Source organism: Lepidochelys olivacea, assembly GCF_965140295.1.
Source record: "Lepidochelys olivacea isolate rLepOli2 genome assembly, chromosome: 7".
Taxonomy (NCBI): Eukaryota; Metazoa; Chordata; order Testudines; family Cheloniidae; genus Lepidochelys; species Lepidochelys olivacea.
In genome coordinates, this window is record NC_140417.1 from 47,188,984 (window position 1) to 47,214,093 (window position 25,110).

The 25,110-nt window shown below is 43.8% G+C and overlaps 1 protein-coding gene across 1 annotated transcript in view; it reads right to left on the minus strand.

Annotated features, from left to right (window-relative positions):
* The window catches only part of DNAH1 (dynein axonemal heavy chain 1), a 141,875-nt gene that overhangs the window by 83,958 nt on the left and 32,807 nt on the right, over window positions 1-25,110 (minus strand). Inside the window, exons 12-30 of the mRNA XM_084633893.1 lie at window positions 24,659-24,809; window positions 24,004-24,197; window positions 22,868-23,093; window positions 21,991-22,110; window positions 20,549-20,631; window positions 19,728-19,869; window positions 18,419-18,574; window positions 16,621-16,819; window positions 15,350-15,603; window positions 14,343-14,555; window positions 8,892-9,056; window positions 7,658-7,779; window positions 6,871-6,976; window positions 5,125-5,304; window positions 4,168-4,308; window positions 2,867-3,030; window positions 2,104-2,217; window positions 1,206-1,394; window positions 97-202 (exon numbers count right to left, since the gene is read on the minus strand). Coding sequence (XP_084490019.1) covers window positions 97-202; window positions 1,206-1,394; window positions 2,104-2,217; window positions 2,867-3,030; window positions 4,168-4,308; window positions 5,125-5,304; window positions 6,871-6,976; window positions 7,658-7,779; window positions 8,892-9,056; window positions 14,343-14,555; window positions 15,350-15,603; window positions 16,621-16,819; window positions 18,419-18,574; window positions 19,728-19,869; window positions 20,549-20,631; window positions 21,991-22,110; window positions 22,868-23,093; window positions 24,004-24,197; window positions 24,659-24,809 — 3,025 coding nt within the window. The remainder of the gene's footprint in view (window positions 1-96; window positions 203-1,205; window positions 1,395-2,103; window positions 2,218-2,866; window positions 3,031-4,167; window positions 4,309-5,124; window positions 5,305-6,870; window positions 6,977-7,657; window positions 7,780-8,891; window positions 9,057-14,342; window positions 14,556-15,349; window positions 15,604-16,620; window positions 16,820-18,418; window positions 18,575-19,727; window positions 19,870-20,548; window positions 20,632-21,990; window positions 22,111-22,867; window positions 23,094-24,003; window positions 24,198-24,658; window positions 24,810-25,110) is intronic.

The window sequence follows — 25,110 nt, forward strand, 5'->3', positions numbered from 1 at the left end:
TAAGTGTTCACATTGGCTCTAAGATGAGAACCTAATATAGGACAGAGAAGTAAAGGACAACGTCTAGATTGCCCTTCTCTATTTTTGAAGACTCACCCTTTGCTGCTGGGCCTTCTGAATGGTTGTGATCTGTTGAGCCACTACAGAAAGCACCTCAACATCAATGCGGTTAAACTCATCAAAGCAAGCCCACGCTCCGGAGCTGAGCAGGGAAGGGAAAACCAGAGAAGTGTCAGGAACACAGAGATAGGGAGAAATTCTAGCAGTTCAACCAGTCCAAAGTATCAGTTCTGTGTGTGGGTGGCCATGTGAGAGAGAGGCAGGAAATGAATCCAACAGTTCTCAGCATTGCTTCTAGGATACTACACCATGGTTACCTGGAGAGGTAACCACATGGGCAGCCTGATACAAACACAGCATATGACAGGCCTGCTATTGAAAGGGACATCAACTAAACCTCTCATTTTGTACCCATAATGTGGGCGCAGCTGACATAATTTAGACATCTAAGATGCCTGTATTGCATTCCAAGAAGAGAAGTCTGTGTATGAGAGAGATGCTCTCATCATTAGGGATGTTCAAAAAAAGACATAAAACTGCTTGCAAAAAAAGGTCTGGGAAGGATATTGGAATGCATTGGCTACATGTGTGCAATGCACAATTGGACCAGCTCTGTTTGTTATGCAGAGAACAGGGGGCCAATTCTATAAGGATTCCTTGGGACCCACAACAGGCTCTCCTGGCTACTCAGTCATGGCTAGGGTCAGCAGGTTCTCTTCTGCTGAGGACTGACCCTAGCTGGACATGTAAGATAGTATGCATAGGGTCAAAGACCTACATTTGAGCTGGTAGCATTTGTAGACAGCTTCAAATGAAAATGGTGCAATGCATTTTATTTTTGCTTGACAAGAATCCAACTGTTCCTTTATACTGGCACAACAATGCCTCTATCTTTCCTTCCAACAGGCATAAGGCTAGCATCCTGCAGCCGTCCCATCACTCATTAGCTTTGGAACTGCAAAGCTCCTAGATTAAAACAATGCAGGAAGGCCCCCTTCATTCTGCCTTAACGCTATGCCACAGCTCCCCTCTCTCCCTTGTGGCTATCGTTCCAAGGCCCCCGTCCAGGGTGCCAGCACCTCCCCCCTCCCGCCCCCTTGTAGGGCACAGGTGGCAATTTATTTTTCCCAAACCACTCTTTGCACCTGGCTAGTCCCTTCAGGAATTTTCCCATAGCCATGAAGTCAAGCTGGTCGGAGCAGTTGAACACAACTGTCTGTATAGCTAGAGCTTTCCCCAGATCTTTAGTTGTTTCTGTTTTGCCTGTTCCAGCAGGTCCTGCAGGTGCTCCTCCAAATTTTAGATGCAGGGCTCCAGTAAGTGTCAAGTAGCACCTACAGCAATGAAGAAACCAGAGAGCATTAGAAGTGTTCCTACTTGGGCTTAAGAACTGTAGATCCCATTTAATTATTTAAGGTGATCTGTTCTATCTATCTGCCTGGCATGATCACTGGAAATCCATCCCATATTATTCAGAGAGCTTTACTTACATATTTAGCAAAGTGTACAGGGATTTAGCTAAGCGGCTTCTGTTAACATTAATGGGAGTTGCAGTACAGTCTTTGTACTTTTGTACAGTCTGATGGAAATTCACTGTCTGTTGGGCTGTCTGTAAGGAGTATGATTACTATAAGAAAGCTAAGTATTATTATTATCGTTACTAGGAAACACACATACTCCATGGTACTGGTTTATCTGTCCAAGGGTGTGTAATCACCAAGAATAGAATGAGCCCTTTGTAATTCAGATGGATTTTTTTATATGTCTCAGAGCAGTTCACTAAGAATCATGCCACAGCATAAATCTTTAACTGGTTGATGGGAGCATGGATCATTAGGAATCCTGTAGATCCAACGTCAGTAAGGGCCCAATCTACCTCATCTCAAGTAACACCTGCGTATACAAACAGTCCCAAGGCTACTTGTGTAATTAAGTGCTGCTCAGCATGAGTAAACCTGGCAGAGGAAGATCCTGGGTTTAAATAAAATCTGTTCACCCAGAACTACTTAGACGCTTAGGTATTATTCTCTGAATAATCTGTACCTGTCAGTGAGGGGTGTGATGACCAGGCGTCCACTGTTTCCCAAATATTCATAGCCATAGATGAATTCAGCATTCACTGCTCGGATGTACAGATCATTCCTTGTCCAGTAGTATCTAATGGTGAGTGAAAATGGAATCTCAAAGACAAACAAGTACTGGCAGGGGTACAATAACAGCAAGAGCTAAAAGGGACACTGTTTGTGGCTGATAAAATTCACTGCACTCCAGGCCCTAGGAGACATGTGTCACCTCAGCACTGGGGCAGAGGTAATAAGTAATTGCTTTAGGAAGGCAGTGGCGTTGGCTGGAAGGACAATCCTGACTTCTCTGGGTGCCAGGAAACAATTGTAAGCAGGAGGTGCTGTGCAACGGGAATGTCTACGATCCTCACGGGTCAGGACATCTGATGACATTGTCAAGAATCATGCCTCCCCACTGGGCATGGGCAGACCTTTAGACTGTCGTGGCACAGTCTAATCCATGTATCACATGCAAGGAGAAAATGCCCCAGAGCCTGGGTCTGTCTTAACGTATCCTGACAGAGGCAGGCATGAACTGGGTTACAGATGACCAGTCGTGATGGTGTAACTGACTATGATATACTCCTAAGACATTCAATCCACTTGGTGCTAAGATTAGTCTTAAATAGACACACTATGCAAACACACTTGATTTCCCTCCATGTTACTGATACTGCCGATAGGTAATGATAATGGATGGTGGCCAGGGAATCCAGACCAGGTCTGATGGCTGTTTCCCTTACCTGAGCTGAGAGATCCACTCAAAATCATTCTCACTCATCACATTCTCCTCAACCAGCTTAGCAGCGACATCCTTGGCATGGACTTCAATCACAATGAGAGCTGACAACACTGTTCGCTGCATCCTCGACAGCTTTCCTCGAACAAGGGCTACCAGATCACTTAGCTGTGCAAGGAAAGGGACGCTAGTCAGAACTGGCCCTGAACTGCATTCTGACTTCTATTCTCTAACCAACAAGGTACTAAACCAACAGTTCTCAAACTGTGGGACCTCAAAGTGGGTAGGGACCCCACTGTAATGGGGTCGCCAGGGCTGGCTTAGACTTGCTGGGGCATGGGATTGAAGCCTGAGCCCCACCACCGGGGCTGAAGCCCGAGGGCTTCAGCCCTGGGCACTGGGGCTCAGATTACAGACCCCCTGCTTGGGACTTAAGCCCTTGGGCTTCAGCTTTGTGCCTCCCACCCCCATACCTGGGGGGTGGGGCTCAGGCAGGCTCAGGCTTTGGTCCCACCTCCTGGGGTCATGTAGTCATTTTTGTTGTCAGAAGGGGGTCGCGGTGCAATGAAGTTTGAGAACCCCTGTACTAAACGAGGACGGAAGGAGGAAAGGAAGGATGGCCCAGTAGATAGGGCACTAATTTGGACCATGGAAGACCCAGGTTCAATTCCCTCCTCTGCCAAAGACTTCCTTTGTGACACTAGGCAAGCCACTCAGTCTCTCTCTGCCTCAGTTCCCATCTGTACTATGGGATAATAGCACTGCCCTGCCTCTGAGGGGTATTGTGAGAATAAATACATTCAAGATTGCAAGGCATTCAGATGCTGGGAGGTATCACTGTTCATATAAGATATTGAACTGTGACTTAGGGCAGGGTGTGGGTGCACTGATGAAATACCCCATGGTTACATAGGACATAGGACCTCCAGAAGGACAGTATCCCATAGTGCCATGCTAGAGCATGATTAAGTTATGGGAACATAGCTCTGATAAGGTCATATGCTTGATGAGTTATGTGCAGGTTAAGAAAACAATGGCAGAACTCTTAGAGATCTCATTTTACTGCATTCAGTATTTTTCCCACTACCTTTGGAGTTCAGTTATTTCACATACTAATGTAACATGCTGTTGAAAACAATTGACCTAACTTTGAAAAATTTCTCTAGATACTGATGCATCAGTATCTCAGGTTATGGCTGTTGACTGATTTGAAGTCAGAACTGTTTTACACGTAGAAGGTGATAAAAGACCAGGTCTCTGTGTGGAGAAATCTAAACCTGGTCTGCACTTATTCATCTTTCCTACCTGAGCACTCAGCTGTGGAAACAGTCTGGTGGACAAATCCCCAACCTCCAGGGCCTCAGATACTTCCTTTGTCCAGAAAGTTTGACAGCCAGCAATGGTCACCTGCCCAGGCCACTGCAAGACCCATGAACAACGTGGTGTCTTTAAAAAAAACACACATACATTATATTGGTAATAAGCACTATGAATATGTTTTCTTTCATGATCCCTTGTCTCATGCCCTATTCCTGGAACCTATCCAATTCCATGTCACATATAACAATTTCTACTTAGTTGTCTACCCTATTTTCTCCAGTTGCAATGAAAAAGCTTCCCTAAGATGCTGGGCATCCAGACAATGGATGCTTAGGTGCCTTCTCTGCAACAGATCATTGGGCTATGCAAGATGTGGAGAACTGCCAAAGGCAGGTGAAGACTGGGAATCTATGGGAACCAGCAGAACAAGCTTCCAATCCTACAGCGAATTCCAGTTTATTGGAGCATCAGATTCTAGAGTATAATAATGCCTGAGATTTCTGATGCCCCATCTCTTTTTACCTTCCTTTCTCCCAACCACCAACTAAAGTATGATCTTGATTGTCTACCTGCGTCCATAGAAACATATGGCTGAGATTCATCCCTGGTGTACATCCATTGGCCTCAGGAATTAATCTGGCCCTATGTTACCACTACCATCTCTTTGCACTGCGTGATGGACCCAAGCACTGGAGGAGAAGATAAAAAGAGGGAGCCCTATCCCAAGGAGGGAGCAGAACAGAGCAAGGAGTAGAAATGGAATCATATAGCAGGGTCAAAGGCTACACTATAAAAACTGTAGGGAGTAAGAAAACCAATTCTGCTGGCTGTCATCAATGACCACTTCCTCTTGAGACAGGACATGCCAAATGCCACCTGTTGAACTCCACCTGTATTTGCAGGTGAAGAGCCGAAGAACAGCATGGGGTGTAAGACTCTCACATGTGGATAAACCCTGATCGATCTTTCAATATTGTCCCGCACGCTGGCCTTCATAGATTTCTCGACTTCCAGCAGCCAGTCCTCCACATTGCCAGTGGGATAAATGGGGAAAAACAGCTTCACTTCCTCCCCTTCTGCAGAGTACATGTGTGTGATCTGTAGGTCCTCCTGGAAGAGCAGCTAATGGGGGAATCACAGCACGATATTAGTGGAGAGTTTCCCTTCTATCCCTGCCTTCCTATCAACATAGGTCAAGACACAAGGAATTGAGACATTGTTTCAATATGAATATGTGTAATATTTTTGTCCTACTGACAGTAAAATGGCTGTGCCTCCAGGTCTACAGCAAAAATAACCACACAGGACCAGACTGCTGTGTAGCTCCATTCAGGTCAATAGAGCTACATTGATTTAGGCTACTTATAGATCTGCCCACAATTTGGTTGTGGTTACTGATAATAAATATACTACACATGTGCAAAATCAACATGTCTCTCCATGAAGTGAAAGAGGATTTTATGAATGGGGCCCAACTTCATCTCTGGTATAACTTGAATGAAGTGAAACAAATTACATATGGGATGAATTCATCTCATTGCATGGCTAGGAATCAGTAAATCCTTTTTACTCTCAATTCTGTTCTTCCACTGTCCCCAGAGTTAAGAATAAAAGTGTAAGGACCCAATGCAAAGCTCAAAGAAGTCAATGGAAGTCTCTCTAATGATTCCAAGGGGCTTTGCATCAGACCCCCAACTAAGCTTCCTTTCCACTTATTCCCAGGCTAGTGACTATCAGATGTATTTTTAGCGCTGGTGTGAGATGTGGGATTGATAGTCCTGGAGTTGAAATGGTTCCCAACCAGGGCCACATGTACCCCGGGGGTACTCAAAGGTCTTCCAGGGGTAGATCAACCCATCTAGATATTTGCCTAATTTTACAACACGCTACATAAAAAAGCACTAATGAAGTCAGTACAAACTAAAATTTCATACACAATGATTTGTCTATACTGCTCTGTATACTATACACTGAAATGTGCATACAATATTTATATTCCAACTGATTTATTTTATAATTATGTGTTAAAAATGAGAAAGTCAGCAATTTTTTAGTAATAGTATGCTGTGTATTTTTATGTCTGATTTTGTAAGTTTTTAAGTGAGGTGAAACTTGGGGTACACAAGACAAATCAGACATTTGAAAGGGGTACAGTATTCTGGAAAGGTCAAGAGCTATTGTTCTAGAAATAATAAAACAGGCAAATCAGCTGTGTAAGCTTCCCCCATATGACTGGGCTAGTGAGCTTCAACCCTGATTTAGGTGGGACATCCAGGACCAAGAGGGTAATTCAACTTCTGTGGCCCGTTCAGTTCTTGGCATCTCCTGAGACTACCAACAAGGCAACCAGCTGTGGTGGTGGTGGTGTGGATATGTCTCCACTGAGAATGTTGGAAATGCGTTTTAATGATAATCACAACTGAGAAAAAGTGTAGAATTTAAAACTATCTGCAACCTTACTGCAGTTTAGAAGAGAACAAAGCCAGTTCAACTCTTCTCTTTCACATGGAGATGTAGAGGCTATTTGAAAGAATCCAGGTGCTGTCTTCACAAGGCAGCGAGCCTGTGTCCTACCCTACTCCTCCCCTTACTACAATGCTTGAGAATTGCTCTACATTTCCATAATACGTGACTCCCAACATCAAGACATGCCTGCTAGCCCCAGAGGAAATAGCTTGCTTTACCTACCCGTGCAATATTCTCAAAGCACTTGCGGAGGTGAGGCTGTACAGCAGTGGGGTCCTTTGTCTGAGACAGTATCTCCAGCAATTCATCATCCGAAAGGAAGTAGAACCTGAAAATAGAGACAGAGCTAGCAGTTCATTTTGGTCTATGCTCTGTGGTTTGGTGCTCAGTCCTGGCCGTACTGGGCAACAGTCCTGAGATTTTGGTGAGAGCAACTGAGGTGGTCTTCAAGATATCCTGCTGGTCAGCATCCATTATTTGCATTGGTGCAGAAGAGCAGTGACCATAGTCCAGTTAAATGAGAGTCTCTCTGCCACAAAACGGCCTGACTCTCTGATGTGCTTCCCCTGGAGCAGTCATTTATACCAGTGTAGAGTGGGTGTAAAACAACAGTCAATCAGAATGGCAGTATTTTACTCCCATTTTGTACTGCGATCAACACTACTCTAGATGTAGATCTAAAAAGAATAAGGCCCAGAGTATTTAATTTCCCCTCATTTCCCTTCATCCCCCTCTTCCTCATGCTGATGTTTAAAGGTGCAGGCGTGTGATGATGCTATCAGACTACCCCCACCTCAACCCTGGTCCATGACACGTTGTCACGTCCACACAGTCTGCCCTATTTTTCCCTCCATCGAAAGGAAGCAGCCTCCTTGAGACCTGCAAACTCATGTGAGTTCCATGAGATTGTGCTTTGGATGACAAAGAATGATGCACTTGTTCCCGGGAGCCGTAATCAGAGTGATTCTCTGACTTCACACCTAAGAATGGCCTTCAGTCTTCGGATTACCTGGGGAAAGATCCTCTCTTGGTTTCTAGGTATTCACTCAGCCCCTTCTGCACAAGGTCAAGTAGCTGATTACATTTCCGAAGGCTCTCCAGCAGCCTGGGATCAGGACACAGGGAAATCACCTGGAAAGAACATGAACATCAAAAAAAGCATCAGTATACTAAGTCCTAGTTCAATAACCACATTGGAGGCAAGTTGGCTACAGAGAGATATTATTGCTGGGCTCAAAGAGACTCATTCACAGGAGTTTTTTCACATGGCTCTATAGAGACACAAGCTTTGTGGGGGAGGAGAGGCAGTTACATTCAGAGATAAGACAAATCGACATTTTTGGATTTGTCCAGATACCAAACAGTGGTGATCAACATTCAAACACTGAATACAGACAATGACAGTCTGTGTGGAGGAAAGGGCCGGGCAGCAGGAGAGTGCAGAATGGTGGTACCAGCATCAGAGGAATGGGGCTGAGGAGGCAGAGTGTGGGGTGAGGGGAGGAAGCCAGGTGGTGGGTGAAAGTGAAAGTGGGAATCAGGCACCAGGAGGTGGGTGGTAGGATAGAGCCAGGTCATGCTGTGAAAGCACCTGACAGAATTAGCCCGCGGAACAAGTCACGAGATGCCCTATTTGTAAGGACCCAAAGCAAATTAAAGGCTGTGGCTCTGCTGTATAGGAAGGTAGGGGAAAACAACAGACTTTGCACCCCACTGCATACCGTGGGGCAGATCTCAGGTGCAGGTCTCTGCAGCTCACCCTTGATGGGGAGGTGGAAATGTGGGCAAGTTACTGAAGTGCCAGAGCCGTGGCTAGTGGCTCAACACACAGTTTAGAAACACCCCTGGCCTCTGTAAACAGCATTTTAAAAGAAGAATCTTAGCAAGCTTCCCTGACCAAGGGTATTATTCATGCAGTGCCATACCTGTGCATGGTGCTTTTACAGACAAGTATAGAAAAAGGGGACAAATGTAGCTTTGGAATAAGTGTGCACAATTGCAGGTAAGTCACTATCGCTGAATCTGTTTCTAACAGGACTGAATTTGGCCCATGGTCTCTACCTTGAGGAGTCTGCAATCTAAGCAGGTGAACAAAGAATGCAAGAGGGAAAAAAAGGATTCAATTGTAATTTATACTCAAGATGCTAAGATAGTAATACCCAGGCAAAGATGTGTGCATGCAGTATACAAGTGTGCACATGCAAACATACACACACACGCCATGTGAGCACACACAGCCTCACCTCTCTGTTCTCATTAGCATTCTTCATGATCTTCCTCCAGGTTCTATCCATGGTTTGGTAGCGTTTGCTTTCTACTGGCAGCTGTCTATTGATGTCCTCTGAGCTAAAGATGGGCTCCAGGTATAGCCAAGAGCGCTGGCATGTCAGCCACTCCTCTAGGACATCCTGGTGGGAAGTCATGTAATCAGGTCAAGAGGCCTACTGCAATAAGTACAGTTCCTAAAACAGTTCCTCTCTACATACCCTGGGCTCAGATTGGAAATAAGAGAGGTGATCTTCTCCTAAAACATCACCCACAATACTAAAATCCACCCAGAGCAGCTGGTTGTTTCTACTAAAATAATTACCTATTATTTCATTGCTAACAACATTGACATTTAAATTCTTATTAACAGGCACCACTGGGATGAATGTGGGTGGTTCACATCTGTACATAGGCCCTATCCTTCTCCCATTGAAGTAAACATTAAAACAGCCACAGACTTAACGGTGCAGCATTAAGCTGCTAGAGCTATTCCTTCTGTCTGCCTGTAGATCACAGGACAACATCAGGTCACATTAAGGGCTTGTCTAAATTGTGGGGTAATGCACCTTATGGGGTGTGATTTCTAGAGCACACTAATGTCTTGTGTATTAATTGGTCTGTGCAGACCTTGCTGGTGTGCACTAAAGATTCCCTAGTCAGCTTTAACAAAGTGCTGTTTCAAACAGTACTATATTAAGGCACGCCAGGGAACCTTTACTGCATACCAGCAGGGGCTACACGGACCAATTAATGTGCAACACAGTGCACTTTATAAATCAAATCCCCATGGGGTGTATTGCTGCTCCAGAGAGACTAATTTGTTAGTCTCTAAGGTGCCACAAGTCCTGCTTTTCTTTTTGCGGATACAGACTAACACAGCTGCTACTCTGAAACTAGTCCTAAGGTGGTTATCTTTGCAACAGGAAGTGCAAAGTTTTTACTATGTTTTAAGATGAAAGCTTAAATGCTGCAGAATCTGATGTGGCTGCCAGAGAAGTGCTGGCACACAGTTCCTGCCAATAACAGCTCAGTCTGACCTTGTCCGCACAATGCTCAATGAAAACTTCAATTAAGAACATTTCAAATCAAATATTTGAGTAAATTCCAAGTATTTAAGATAAGAAAACACACAGGAAATACTGCCTGAAAGGAATTCAGAACACGGTGTTCAAGAACCAGCTAAGACATGGAAATAACATCTCATTGTTCAGTGTTCATTTACTTGATGTTCCAAGCTCCATAGAATCCTGCAAAGCTTTGTAGAGTGTCCCTAGGATGTGACATGCTTTCAGCTGCTGGCAATATATACTGAAGGTTGCGTCCACATGAAGATTTTCTTAAATTCTCCTTGTGCTTCTCTGGCATCAAGACAGCCCCTCCAACTCTAGCAATGGTGCACCTGCTACTGTGGACCGGATACTGCTGGTTTTATTACTTACTGTGTCAGCCAGCCCTGATCGGAGCAGCTGTCAACGACAGTGATGAGAATGCCTGAATCTGACCCACAGCAGTGCTCCTGCCATCGCTAGCACTGGAGGAGCTGCACCGGGGTTGGGGAGAGAACATGCTCAAAGCAGCTTCAGGGGCAAACAGGGACAAAAATTATAAAGAACTGATTAAACACAGATGCAGTCAAATTCTGTTTTTTCCTCAGCTGTGTGACAGGAAAAAAATGCCATCTTATATTGAGGTTAAAGAACCACATATTAACCCTGGCAGATTCTTAAATTAAAACATGGTCCTGTCCATACAGGCAACAATAAGTCATGTTATAACATGATTTAGTCACAACCATGTTTGTTGGCCACATTTAAACATGCGTTATTTTTAGTTTAGACAGGGCCTGTTTACTGCCTCTTCACTGGACCATCTCCTATTGCTGATCTCTCAAACAAAGCCATTCTTCAGGAAGATGGCAGCCTTCAGGAAGAAGCTCCTAAGTGTTATGTGACTTGGGTTTTAACACTAAGAAACTTCACCCTGGGGTCTTCCAGAGCACCAAGCTGAACACAATGCAACGTATGGTAAACAGTGTATTCACTCTGGAAAAATCAGTTGTGTTTGTAATAACCATTTGTTCATCCTAACTAAATCCTCCATGTATATAAGAGGAGGAGCAAGTGAATGCAACCTGATGACTTGCTGAGAGTGTGAATACATCAAGAGCAGCAGTGCCAGCCACACCCTGACAGAAGCTTCCACAGGTATAAAGAGCAAGGGTCATTTCCTTACAACCCCTTCGGAGGGGATCTGCAGAAGAGCCAACACTGGCTGAACTCTGCTCCCATTAGAAGAGTTAAACCAAGACTGAGCACTTTTGAAAATACCATGCCTCGTGGTAATTTAGGAAGAAGGAAAATATTGAGTTAAGGGAACTACGGAAAAAACAATGGGCCAGCCTGTGCCAGACTTGCTCACAGTGATTAGCACCATATGCCATATATAACCCTATGGAAATCAATGAGACTTCATGGCGCAAGGCACTGCTCAGTGTGAGTAAGAGTGGCACAGTTTGGGCCTGTAGGCCTGATCCAGCTCCCACGGAAATCAGTGGCCAAACTCCCATTAACTTCAGTGATGCAGGATAAAGCATTATATGAGCAGCTGGACAAAGTAGCTACTTAGAGACAGGAGGGCCCCAATCTTTAATTTAAAAAAAAAATTAGCAAAGTGTTTTAGCCAGCTTAAAAACAGAAAAGCACAGCACAGGGGCCTGATCTTCAGAAGTGCTGAGCACTCAACTTCACCGGCAGCTGATCTCTCAGGTTCACTTTACTCACTGTTCTTCATATTGCATGGGCAGACAGGTGTATAATTAAGTGTCTTTTCTGTAAAGACAGGCCAAAGAGAGGCTTCTGTGAGCACTCACAAAGTTATACATAAAATAAATGTGTAGATGAAGTTGAAACCCACTAAATATGAGATTTTAAAGTCATTTAAGGGATTTGGATACCCAATTCCAATTAAAATTACTAGGAATTCAGTGGCCAAATCTCCTAGGCTGAGATTTTCAAAGCTGCCTAAGTGTTAAAGGAGGATTTCCCCTTTTGGCTTTGGTTGTGATCCCATCAATAAGGAAATCTGTTATTATTCCCATGGATAGAATCCCACAGTAATTCTCATGGAATTTACCATGTATTTTTAATGTGTAGATGGTCTTTAAATAGTCTAAAGCAACCCCAATTAAGTATAGTCCATACTGTGACACTGGCAGACAAAATGCCAGCTCTTGCCAAGGCTGTAGGCCTCAGCTGAGCACTGAAAAATTCATCCCTGGAAACCAGTGCAGTGTATGTTAGTATGGTTAAGATGGGTATTGGATATATAACAGTGGCTTTAGACTTTACAAAATGCTTGGAAGTTGCTACATGTATTAATCCTACTTATAATGAGCTGTCGCTCACGAAAGCTTATGCTCAAATAAATTTGTTCGTCGCTAAGGTGCCACAAGTACTCCTTTTCTTTTTGCGAATACGGACTAACACGGCTGCTACTCTGAAACTTATAATGTCTGTTTCCCATGCTATAAGGTAATACTTAAGTGTTTGCTATAGAGCTGTGCAATGTTTGTTCTGAACTATGGAACTCACCAAATAAGAAACTTTACCTAGTGCTAAATCCCTATGAAAGGTATTACCTCTTGCCCATCAGGAAGGGCTATCAAACCTAAATGGGCCATTGTGGAATGTCACAATACAAAGACTTTGCTAAATCATCCTTGCACGGGCTACGTGCAAAAGAACTCATCCCATCAGCTTGAATTCTGGAAGAAGGAAATAAAGATATCTGATGTGAAAATTTTTCATCTCTTTGCTGTTTGGACTCTCACAGGGCTGGAGCTAGGAAACCGAAGCAGAGATCCCCAGAGTCAACCTGGGTTAGCCCCAACAGACATTCAGTGTGACAGATTGCTACATCTCTGTCACCTTTTAAAACCCTAGACAGTAACTCATTTCTGTATGTGTTTGCCTGCTTTAACCTGTAAATAATTCCCTCATTTATTTTTTCTAGTTAAGAATTCCTTGATTAGTTTACTATAGGATTGGCTACAGACATTGTCTTTGGTGTGAGATCTGAGGTACAAACTGACCTGGGGGTAAGTGACTGGTCTTTTGGGACTGGAAGCAACCTGAATTTTATGTGATCTTTGGTGTATTGGCAACCAACTATCACTAAGTCCGATCTTGACACCCAGGCAAGCTGCCTGGAATGCCCAAGAGGACTGTCAGTGACTCTATGGTAAGACTGTATAGTGTGTCAGGAGTTCACATTTGTTACTGGGTTGATGAACTCTAATGATAAGACATACAATCTGTTTGGGGTGTCTGCCCTGCTTTTTGACAGTCTGCCCTGAGGTTGACACTCAGTTTTGAAACACTCCAGCCAATGTGACAAGTACATCTGGTAATAACTAAGTTGATCAACCCTTAGATCCACTCAATTCTAAAAGGCCATCTCCCTCACTCTCAGGACTTCAGAGACTGTTTTTGCTACATCAGAGAAAGGAGAAATACATGGAGAAATTTTGCTATCCTGACAGAAATATCAGTGCAATCATTCTGTGGAGCCCTGTACCTTTAGTGACAGGAATAAATGGCATAAAGGAAGAACAGCAGCCAGGGACAAACATACACACAGTGTCACAGCCACAACACACACTAACACACAATATATATATATAGCCAGATTCCCACATCACCTGCTTCCATAGGGTCAATGGTGCCTTTGTGTGTCCTTCTTAGCCAAGTACAGCAGGTTTGACAACCCCTTGCCCAATCACACATGGGCAGGTAAGCTCCCATAAGTAAAATGAAATAATTATAAACAACAAACAACAATGCTGCTACTTCTAGAATTTACAAAGCACTCTACAAACATTAGCTAATTAGGATTTTTTTCCTGCTCCCATCTACAACTAACATCAAGTAGAGTGTGATCCCTGTTAGGTGCTCAGCATTCTCTTCTACCCTGAAACCAGCAAAGTACTTAAGAATGTGCCTAACTTTAAGCATGTATGTAGACCATTAAAGTCCAATGGAACTATTCATATGCTAATAAAAGTTAAGCATGTGCTTTAAGTGCTTTGCAGGATCAGGACAAGAATGCATAGCACCTTGCAGAATCAAGCCCTTAACTTGAAATTTGACTATGGTAGGGCCTGAATATCACTAGGCAAAGTGCTAACTACTATGCAAGTCAATAGAACTATTCACTGTGAGAGGAACTACACTCAGGGTAGAATCTTTGTCCCATTGAAGGGCAGAAGAATTATGAGAGCCCCCCTGACGCCCTGAGCACAGATGTGCCGTGAATAACTACACAGCACCAAGCTCCTTAGTTGCAACTGCATATTCTTTCTATTCAAACAGAGTTGAAAAGCCCCAATCCCTCCCTTGACCACATGGCAGCAGGTGGGAAATTGGTACCTGTGTCATCTTCAGCTTGGTTTCCCAGGTGTTCATCCTGTCTTCAAAGGGTTTCTTGAATGGTGAGAAGGACATGCTTTGAGTCATGACAATATGATCATCTAGGAGCTGCGAAGCTTCGTCAGGGCTCTTCAGAATGAAGGTTTCTGTCTCTTTATAGGGCAGTACATTGAACAGGATGGAGACCCATTCGCTCTCCATCTTATCAAGTGCCTGGGAAATGAGGAGAAGCAATTTAACCTTAGGTCTCAGTACAGGGATATTGCATAATGCTTTCCTCCATTTACATGTCTCTCAAACACCATCATTTAAAAAACTAGGTGAATGTTCGTTCCTGTGAAAGGTGCTGGTTTCCACACTGGAAACTACAGCCATCTATTTAATCCACAGAACATTCAGCAGCAGCACAAATTTCCTCTGCCCCATCCAAAGAGCCTCAACCCTTTCCTCAAGGACCACCTTCAAGGAAGAGAAAGTAACTTCATTTCCATGCCCACTGATGCCATGGCACCTCCACTGAGTCTGGCAGTACAGCGCCATTAGAGACCGTGGTAATGGTGGCTTTTGCGGTATGGATATCTGCCCACTGGGAAGTGGGCTGAGCTCACAAACCCATTTCACAGAAGAAAAAGTGACTTTCAGTCCTGACCATCTTAGGCCCTATTTGAACTGGGGACGTGAAGATGAAAGACGATATCTGTATGACCAATGACTCCACTGAGCCATCCAGTCCCCTCCCCTGTTTTCATACACACACTGTATGGTAGCTGATTCACCATACCAATGTCTAATCTCCCTGACACAGATACAGAGGATTTGTCCAGTCATGAGAGGATGCCAAGATTCTCAGCTGCATTCTGCTTTTCTCTGGGATTTCTGTAACACTCAGAGAGAATTTTAATGCTCATGTAACATGGAGTTGTCGTAAGGAAAGCTTCCATCTAGAGACAACTTTGGGGCATGAACTAGGACACTGAAAGGAAACCCTCATTAGATGCTCTCCTCACATTCTCAATGGAGAACTCCTTGCCCGCTATCTCAGCTATTTTGGCAATGCTGTCAATGTGATCCAGCAGCTTCATCTCCAGACAGCGAGAAAATGTCAGATTGGCCTTAGGCTTAACGTTGATGTTGATCTCCTTGGAAAGCATCTCCCAGTGCCGATTCCGCATGCCAGGATTGCGCAGGCCCTGAATCAGTGGGATATATGGTCTGAATTCTTCAATCCCGCCCCGGATTTCCACAGCTACATCCTGGCATGCTTAAAGGAGTAGGGAAAAAAAAACAAAAAAGATAACATCAGCAACAATGAGATGATGGGTGGAGGATGCTGCTTCATATAGAGCTGGATTCTGCACAGTGCAGGTGAGCGGTGCTGTGCTTTCCGACAATGCAAAAAGCGAACAGCAGGACAGGGAGCATTGGTGAACCCAAGCTTGCATTAATGAAGATGCTGCCTCGTAGCAGGAATAAGGCCAAAAAGGGAGGAGCATAGTCAAGTGCCATATTTGCATATTGGAAACCACACGTCTCCTCAGACACATCTATTCACTGCCCACACCCTGCACTTTTCTAGCACCTTTAGAGTAAGGCAGCAAGCATGCAAAGGCCATGAAATTTAGAGTACTTCCATCTAGTATGTCAATTACATCTAGGGCTTAACTTTAATTGCAGCCAAGTGTGGCCTCTGGTTGCACTTGCATCGGAAGTGTAACAACCTTGCACTCCCTGCTATGTGTCACACAAGGACTGGCAGACTGATGGCCTTAGTGGATATTGTACTATATCCTGGAGGAGCAGCGGAATGAAAAGATCAAAAGCAGGTATTCTTATTGCTTCCACTTATCATGAGTCATATTCACTCACACATCCACTCACCACCTCCTCCACTGGGGATGATTCACTGGATTGTTCAGGAGAGAGATCAAGTTTAAAAGGATGAATCAAAATCTCCCACTGCAGGATATATTTCACTCTAACCCAACTGGAAGATGGTTTTAGAACTACTACAGAAGATTGGTGGATGCATCTTTGGGAATCCTGGACTGGGACATGGGGAAGTTTACCTACAAATTTAAATCTTTTTTAATTTTTTTGGGGGGTGGGGGCATTTACTTGAAGCAGTTTTACACAAATCTGCAGAGCTGCATATGACCACCCAAGCTCACTTCACACAGAACACATATGAGATAAACTGCTGAATCACAGGAATGAGGTTTTCACGACACTCCTCATAGCCTTGTGTGCTGGGGTGCACAAACCAAACTCTCCCAGTTACCTGGTACATCCTTGAACTGCTTCACACACTTGTGCATGGTCTTAAAGGATTCATTGACATTCTTCTCTAGCTGTTCAGCATCAATTGCAGAGAGGGGGTCATTCATCCAGCTCTCAGACCAGCGTATCCAGTCTGATGCTGTGGTCCAAAGATCCCAGTATGGCTGGAATTCCTTAACCATCCTGGACAGTTTATCATACTTTGTGAAAAAAAAAAGAGTTTTAATGAACAATGGGCATATTTTCCTCTAACAGTGGCTCATATTTTTCAGAACCATGTGGCCCTGGCAAAAAGGCACAATCCCACCTAGAGCTCCTGAGTAAGCAAGGGGAACGAACATGGTCCAATATCCTTTAAGATGATTTATTTGGCTCCCCTCTACACTGCTAGCCAGAGCAGACAGGCACAGGGCCACTTCCAGCTTGCTCCCTCTCAGGGGACTTACAACCCTGGGGATGCTTGGAGGGCGCAGACCCTGTGGTCTCCCAAGGCACAACCTAGCCCTTACTAATCAGTCATGAAACAAAACAGAATTGTGGATAGAGACAGGACAAACACAGAAAAACAAAGGCCCTCTGGGCCAAATTCAACCTCACATACATGGGCACAATTCCATTTAACTGCAATCCAAGTTAAAACCATGACTTAATTTATTCCTATGACATTTAGTGCCAACTTCTCAAAGGAGGGAGCATCAGGCATGCCGTCCAAAATGCATACATTCGAGTTGCACCTGCAGAAGCCCATATCCATGCATGCAAACACTTAGTCTGATGAGCAGTTAGCTGATTTTCATTTGCAAATGCTCTGTCGCATCGGTAATATGAGATTTTTTGTGGATGCAATGGACCCATACACATCTTGAGGATGTACCTGTTAAGGACCCAACTTGCAACTGTAGATGTAACAGTAAAGAAAAAATTCACACTAAGCTATTGAAAGTTAAGATACAGAAAATTATTAGAGAAAATAATTCTACTCAATAGCAATAAATGAAAGAGAGAGAGAAAATGTGCATGAGCATTTATGAGTAGCTAGAGCTACTAGTGTTTGTGACTAAAATTATTTTCTTAAGACAACACGCTGCCTTCCAAATTCACTTTCCTGTACATGTGACTATAAACCACTAGTGACATAAGTAATTACAGCCAGTCATGCCCATGTTCTGTGTGGTTTCAGAGTAGCAGCCGTGTTAGTCTGTATCCGCAAAAAGAAAAGGAGTACTTGTGGCACCTTAGAGACTAACCAATTTATTTGAGCATAAGCTTTTGTGAGCTACAGCTCACTTCATCGGATGCATTCAGTGGATATTCTGTGCAGTAACTCTCCAACAGTAATGAATGTAACTAATTGCTACTTCATGTGTGTTACCATCTTTATGATCCAGGAGCCAAGCCTCCCATACAGCTGGCTACCACTGCCCTATGAACTCTTGATCCAAGAGCATGGATAGATCGAGCTCTGCTACAGAAGTGGCTATTAAATGTCCTATGAACTTGCTCACCCTTCCATGTCTTCTTGGGCCACCTCTTCCACAGCATAGAAGAGATGAGCAGAGAGCATTGGAATGGAGTGACCATCAGAATGGATCGCTGGTCCTCTCTAATTAACATAAGAACTGATGCATAAGCCAGAATGGTAGATTAAATCATTTCTTTCCTTCTCTCACAATTGGGATGTTATTACCTAGGGGATTTATTTTATTGCATTGCAGTAGCACCCAAAGGCCCCAGTCAGGACCAAGGGCCTGTTGTTTGCACAGAGCCTAACACAACAGAACCTATGATCTGACACTTACATTAGTAACTGGCAATCCAAATATCCGCTCCCTGTTGTTATAAAGAAGTGCCATCTGCTGAGACTCCTTCAACTGCTTCTTGACCCTTCTTGCTTCATTTGCTATCTCATGTGCTCGGGTAATGTCCATATGGACAGAAAATCCAGCCACGACCAGCTGGAAAAGAAAAGGCAGGTGCAGTATGTGGAACTCAGGCTCAAAACACTGAATGCTGCTTTCTAGAATCTCAGCTTCACTGTCTACTCTTCGTTGCTCTCCAGCATGCAAAGAATCGGACAGCTCTCACTAAAGCCCATTTTAAATTTCACATTCTCTCTCCCCTACTCTAATTCCAGCTCTCTTCAGGCCACAGAGAAGCTGGTGAGGAGGCAATGATAAGCTTGGATCAAGATCAGCTGATAGAAAGAACAAATGTGGGCGCTGGCTGCCTCTTCCTCTTGCAATTGATTGCCACCCACTCATCAGTCCATGCCCAAATTTGTCTATACTGAGCTGTACAGCCAGCAACTTGAAACCACAGAAATTAAAATGAAAGATCTGCTATGTCATTTTTTCCATCCTCAAAAATTGTTCCCAATATTATATTTTCCAGGGCCCTGTCCAATCTTTTTTAATAAACTAAAGTGTCGGGGCTTCTATCACTTCCTTTGGTAGACTATTTCACAGCCAACCAGTCTTCACTGTTAGGAAATTCTTTGCTTAATTTCAACCCATTACCCCAGTGATATCCATTTGGAGAGAGTCTTTGAAATCAGTTCAGACATTGATTAGAGCTGGTCCAAAAATGGGGAATTTTTCCTATGGATAATTTCAAGTTTTTGGTGAAAAATCAAATCTTAAATATTTGATTTTGAAACACGGCCATTGCATCTCATGGGAATCGTTGTTCAGGTGCCTCATAGTCTCATTCTCCTATCTAGTCTGGACATGGAACCCAGCCTAGAGCTCCGATGGTACACCATGGTCTTCCCTGTTGTTGAGGAGAGGTGGTGCATCATGGGAGATGAAGTCTAGCTGGGGAGCTCAGCCCATAGCGGCTCCTTGAGGCACCGCAACAGCATTTCAGAATAAAAATATTTCTGTTTTCGAGCATTCAGTTTCTCCATGAAAAATGAAAGTTTTCCATGGAATTCAAACAATTTCTCATCCAAAAGCACTTTTTAGAAAAAAAAATTTAACTGGCCCTATCATTGATCTTAGAATTGCAAATGCTCCTGAAGATACCCCAGCTAACTGACAGCAATGAATTCAAGTCTTTGTGATTAGGGCTGGCTCAGAACAGCCTCCCCTAGTGTTGGATTATTAGTACCTGCAGACCATCCAGCCGTTCCAGAAAGTTGTTCTGATCCATGAGCTGAATTTTGCGGAACCTCTCCTCATCTTCCAGGTGCTGCTGCCGAATCATCTCCGTTTGTGTGGCGATTTTCAGAGGCCAGTTGCTCGCAGCCCACCTGAGCTCAGATGGAATGAGAATACAAAAAAGATGAGAAGCAGCAACCTGAGGCCTATTATTTGAATGATAATGAGCATAGTAATTAGATAACCCGATCAAACTGATGAAGGAGGCTGACCAGCTACAGAAATTTGCATGGTTTCAAAGCATATTTTTGGTGCTCTGTTATTTGATATGCAGTATCTGCGTCTAAACTGTTCAGTAACAAGAGGCTAAGGAAAGGGAGAGGAATTTTAAAAAAAGCGAGAAATCCAGTATATTAGTAAAAGATGAATGGATTGCTAAACAATTCCAAAAAGTCCAGTGGGACTGTGCCTCTTACAATTTGTCTGCACAGTACCTAACAAGATGGGGCCCTAATCTTGGTTGAGGTCTCTTGGTGCTTTTGTAATAGAAATAATAAAATAAAGCAAAAAATAAAAATAAGCTGACAGATAAGGTCTTTTATTTGTTAAGGAGGTTGATCACTACAAGTTTGCCTCATGCCCAGGCCAGGAGGCAGTGTGAAACTGCACACCTCTACAGACTCAATTTCTGAATCAGGTGTTCAATGAACATCTAGCCTGAACTGCCACATGAAAAGATCTGAAGCACCTGATATACAAATCAAATCCTGAGGCATTAAGAATGGTAATAGCTGCAAAATAAGCTGCTTTGACAGTAAGAGAAATGCTCACTTGTCATTGAAATCATCTTGGGTAAGGTTGTAAAGGAATTCCTCCATAACGTCATAATCTTCCATGACCTTACTTATGAGTTCCTACACAGGGAGACAGAGAGAGAAAAGTAGACATCCTCCAAATCACATGTATTGAACATGTTGCTTATTGGGATTGTCTGGCAGGATACACACTGCATTTGCATGACACATGCCATCGTCTCACAACCTTACCCCAACACAGAGTACTTCTATACCACGAAAGCAGTGGGTCTGATTCTCCAACCTCTTGTGGTGTGAGTGATCCTCAGACTACATATATGAAAGGGAGTGTGACCCAGTGGGGAAGACACTGAACTAGGAATTGGGAAACCCAGCTCTATTCCAGGCTTTGCCACTGGCCTCCTGAGTGACCCTGGGCAAGTCATTTCACTGCTCAGTGCCTCAGTTTCTCTGTTTATAAAATTGGGATGATACATCCCTCCTTTGTAAAGTGCTTTGAGATCTACAGATAAAAAGCTCTATCTAATAACTTAGTGGTATTACTGCCAAATTAATTATAATATTAATATACTATACCAGTACAATGTAGGAGTAACTTCATTGAAGTCCCCGGCACTACACCTGTTTATAACTGGTATGAGAGGAAAATTATCACAATATTTTTATGGTTTGAAAGTTTGTAATTAATTTTCAGAAGACAGAAAAAGTCAAGATCCAATATCTGTGCAGAAGTACTGAATGGCTAACCAAGAAATAGAAGGGATATACAACATACATTAAGGACAACATTTTCAATTGCCTTTGCAAGTTTCCCCTGCAAAGACATTTGCATGCACATAAGCTGCCTTAGCACATACCAGCACGGTAGCTAGGCATCTGACTGCCCAATTTGCATAGACACATTAGTTTTATACACACATGCCCAACTGCATAAATGACATTGGGGTTAAATTTCATATGCCAGCTGTAAAACTGGATCTAAGAGGCTCGGTAGCTACAAAGCTTGTGAACACAAACTCTCAAAGCTTCATAGCAGCCTGGATCAGAGGCAAGGTTTCCCAAGCAACGAAACAGGTAATTGGACTGGCTGGCCAGATCTCATTTCTTCAAACATGGATTATTTAAGAAGCTGAACCAGGGGGGAGAGATAGCTCAGTAGTTTGAGCATTGGCCTGCTAAACCCAGGGTTGTGAGCTCAATCCTTGAGGGGGCCATTTAGGGATCTGGGGCAAAAATTGGGGATTGGTCCTGTTTTGAGCAAGGGGTTGGACTAGATGACCTCCTGAGGTCTCTTCCAACCCTGATATTCTATGATTCTATGAGCTATTGTTCCAGGACAGATTCAGAGCTGGATAATAAAATGTCAAAACAGTGGGAGATCTCCATCTACTCTATTCCCAAGTTTTTATCCCCTGGCTTTACTGGGCACCCCCTTTTGATCAGAAAAGCATGCCTTACTTCCTGCACTTTCAGCTGCTCAGGGACTCCCTTCATCCACTCCCGCAGCTCAGCCAGCTCCTCAATGCTGTTTGGTTTCTCATACATTTTCCGGCTGATGACTTTGAATGCTTCACAGATCTGCAGGAAGACACAGAGAATGTGTAAATACACACACTGAATAGAGGAGCATCTGCAGACTTCCCTAATGGGCTACAGAGTTTCATTCCTATGGGGTCACTACCTTTAATCAGTGGACTACAACAGAGGCTTAAGACCTGGTTTTCAGAGGAGCACTCACAACTCCCATTAGAGTTAATGGCAATTGTGCATGCACAGGACCTCTGAAAATCAGGCCACCAATCTCTCATATGCCAGACTCCAGTGTAAGTCAAAAAGCTGGCTGTAACCCACTGTAAGGGTGGTCTAAAGCTATAAATATACAATACTATTCTAGTTCTTCCTGTTAGTAGCCCTTCATCACCTGCCTCACACATGTAACTGTCTATATATTCTAGTTAACCTCATCAGCTCGCTGCAGGAACTTCCAACTGGCAGCGAGGCAGATCATTGTAAATCCGTGAACATAACTATTTAGGAGATGATAGAGAGCCGCAGATATTTCCATGCCACTAGGTATAGCTTTCTTGCACAGAATTTGTTACGAATGCAGGCACAGTTTGATTTAACTGGCTCTTCACATCTCCCTTCTAGTCTTTTTCAATTGGCTTCCACCACTAGTCCCATGAAACCATTCCAATGTGAGTTGCAAAACTTCCACATTAGAGAGGCCTCAACCGCTATCATTTGGCCACTGTGCAATCCCAAATTCTCTGCCGTGGTGCCTCCTGAAATAGGGGGATAGATGCAAGACAAAACAGAGAAGTGTGAAACTTACATTTTCCACCTGTAGGTGTAGGTTCTTAGCCAGTAGGTCCAACATGGAGGTAGCAAGGGCTTTGCGTTTTTTGGACAGATTTTGCTTGACACCTTCAATGCTGATGTAGAAGGGACCAATGATGATGGAGCTTGGCAGAGTATTGTCCAGCATCTCCTTTTCAGACAAGTGCAGGTTTACTATTTTTCTCACATCCTGGGCAGAGGGGCATTGGGCTTGGTACTCTCTACAACCAGAAATATAATCAAAGACAAGCCAACCCATACCATACAGTGCACGAGAACACTCATCCCTACATGTCATAAATACACATTCACATAGATGTCATTAGACCTTTGTCCAAAAGTCCAGGACATTAAATTAATGACAGGTGCATTTATTATTAAAAACCACAGATTTCTCTGAATTTACATATTTTAGAACCATAGCGTGAGATGCATTGCTGCCTCTGAGAGCTCACAATCTAAGATAGAGATGACAACACACAACCCAATTGACAACTGGTCAAGGAAGAGAGAATGAGGAGAGAAATAGGAAGGAGAGATTTCTGGGAGAATTGGGTTTTAAAGCTCAATTTAAAGACTGGCGAGGATAGGAGGCCTGAAAAGAAGACGGCGAAAGTAAATGAGGCAGAAGGATGATTGAGGTGTGGATGGGGGTTTTAGCCATGGGAACAGGCAGGTTGAAACAAAGGGAAATACTACTTCCTACACCATGTGATCAGCCTGAAAAGGCAGAGTTGCAGGAGGTCAAACACGCTAACCAGACTTTCAAAAGGGATGAGTAATTTTCTGACCAATAAGATCAGAAGGGAATTTGACTGTTGTCAGAGGCAGACAGTAATTCCCACTGCTACCAACAATATACAGCACTGCACCAGTAGCTATTTTGCCTTCCTCTGAAAGCATCAGTTATTGGCCACAGCTGGAGGCTGGATTTGATACACCAGTGTTCTGGTTTGGTATGGCTAATCCCTTGTACCTGTTCACTGAAGTGCATGCCACACACTTTTGTAAGCACAGAACAGCGAATACACACACTTAAGCAAGGATACATGAGATGGGGATGTACTGTAGTAATAAGTTTCTAAGGACATGTAAGTCAGGTCTGTGGTGTCCGCTCTTGATGTTACTTACTTTAGAAAGGAATGGATGTCATTATTATTCAGCTCTAACTGGTTCTCATACTGCTTGGCGTAGGCTTGGAGGGGGATCACTGCCTTGCGGATGGCAGATTGGATAGTGTTGCGCAGTTCTTCCACAAGGGGCTCGTGCAGGCCCACCGACTCCAGCAGTGGTGTGCCTCTAATAAACATGTTCTCAAGCACAAACTGGAAGAGTGCAAAAGGAGAGGTCATTCAAAACAAGCAGCTATCACCTGCTGCTTCTCGGTCTCCAGCAGGGGAACAGGTTTTACAGCGTGAAGAACTCACATTCTCCACAATGTATTGCTCTGTAAGATGGGTCATACAATCATCATCAGGAGGGAAGGTACCTCTAGAAGGTTATGTGGTCCATCCCTCTCCATTGCATCAGGAATTACTTCATTCATCTGACCCCAGCCCCAATAAAAAGATAAATATAGAGGATAGATGTGAGGATCTTGGAAGACAAATATCCTGCTCAACAGAGAGAAGAGTATATACTGCAAAAGGACTTTCCCTAACAAGTTTGAGGCCATTAGTCTACATGCTATTGCCATTCATGATTCCACCCTCATCAGCTACCATACATTCTGGGTCTCTAGGCCACTTAGTCTCTGTCATATTAACATTTCCCCAGAGTAACGCACCGTCTCCAGTTGTGGTATGGTGTGGGTTGCCAGGATTCCCTTGTCGAACAGAGAAATGAGGGAGGTCTCGAAGTTCTCCACAGGTGTGCTGAAGTGAACCCCACTGTTATCCAGAATCAGATCCACTACAAAGAGAGGATTCTTTCGTGGCCTGCAAAGGGAGGAGATGGGGTTTTATGTGGCTGTCTGCAGAAAGAATGGCACCCGCAACACTGCTATTGTGCTATGTCTTTAAATCCCAACAGTGAAACTGACCAGCCGTGTGGCCTTATTCACTTTCCCAGGCTCTAAAATGGAATTAGTAGCAGTCGCCTTCCTCCCTGGGGTGTGAGAGAATTCATTAGCTAACATTAGTAAAGCACATTGAAAAAATTGAACCAGATCCTGGCCTCCAATAAGGCCTGCACTAACAGGACAGCTGGGGATTCGCCCAGCTCTATGCCTCCCTCCCT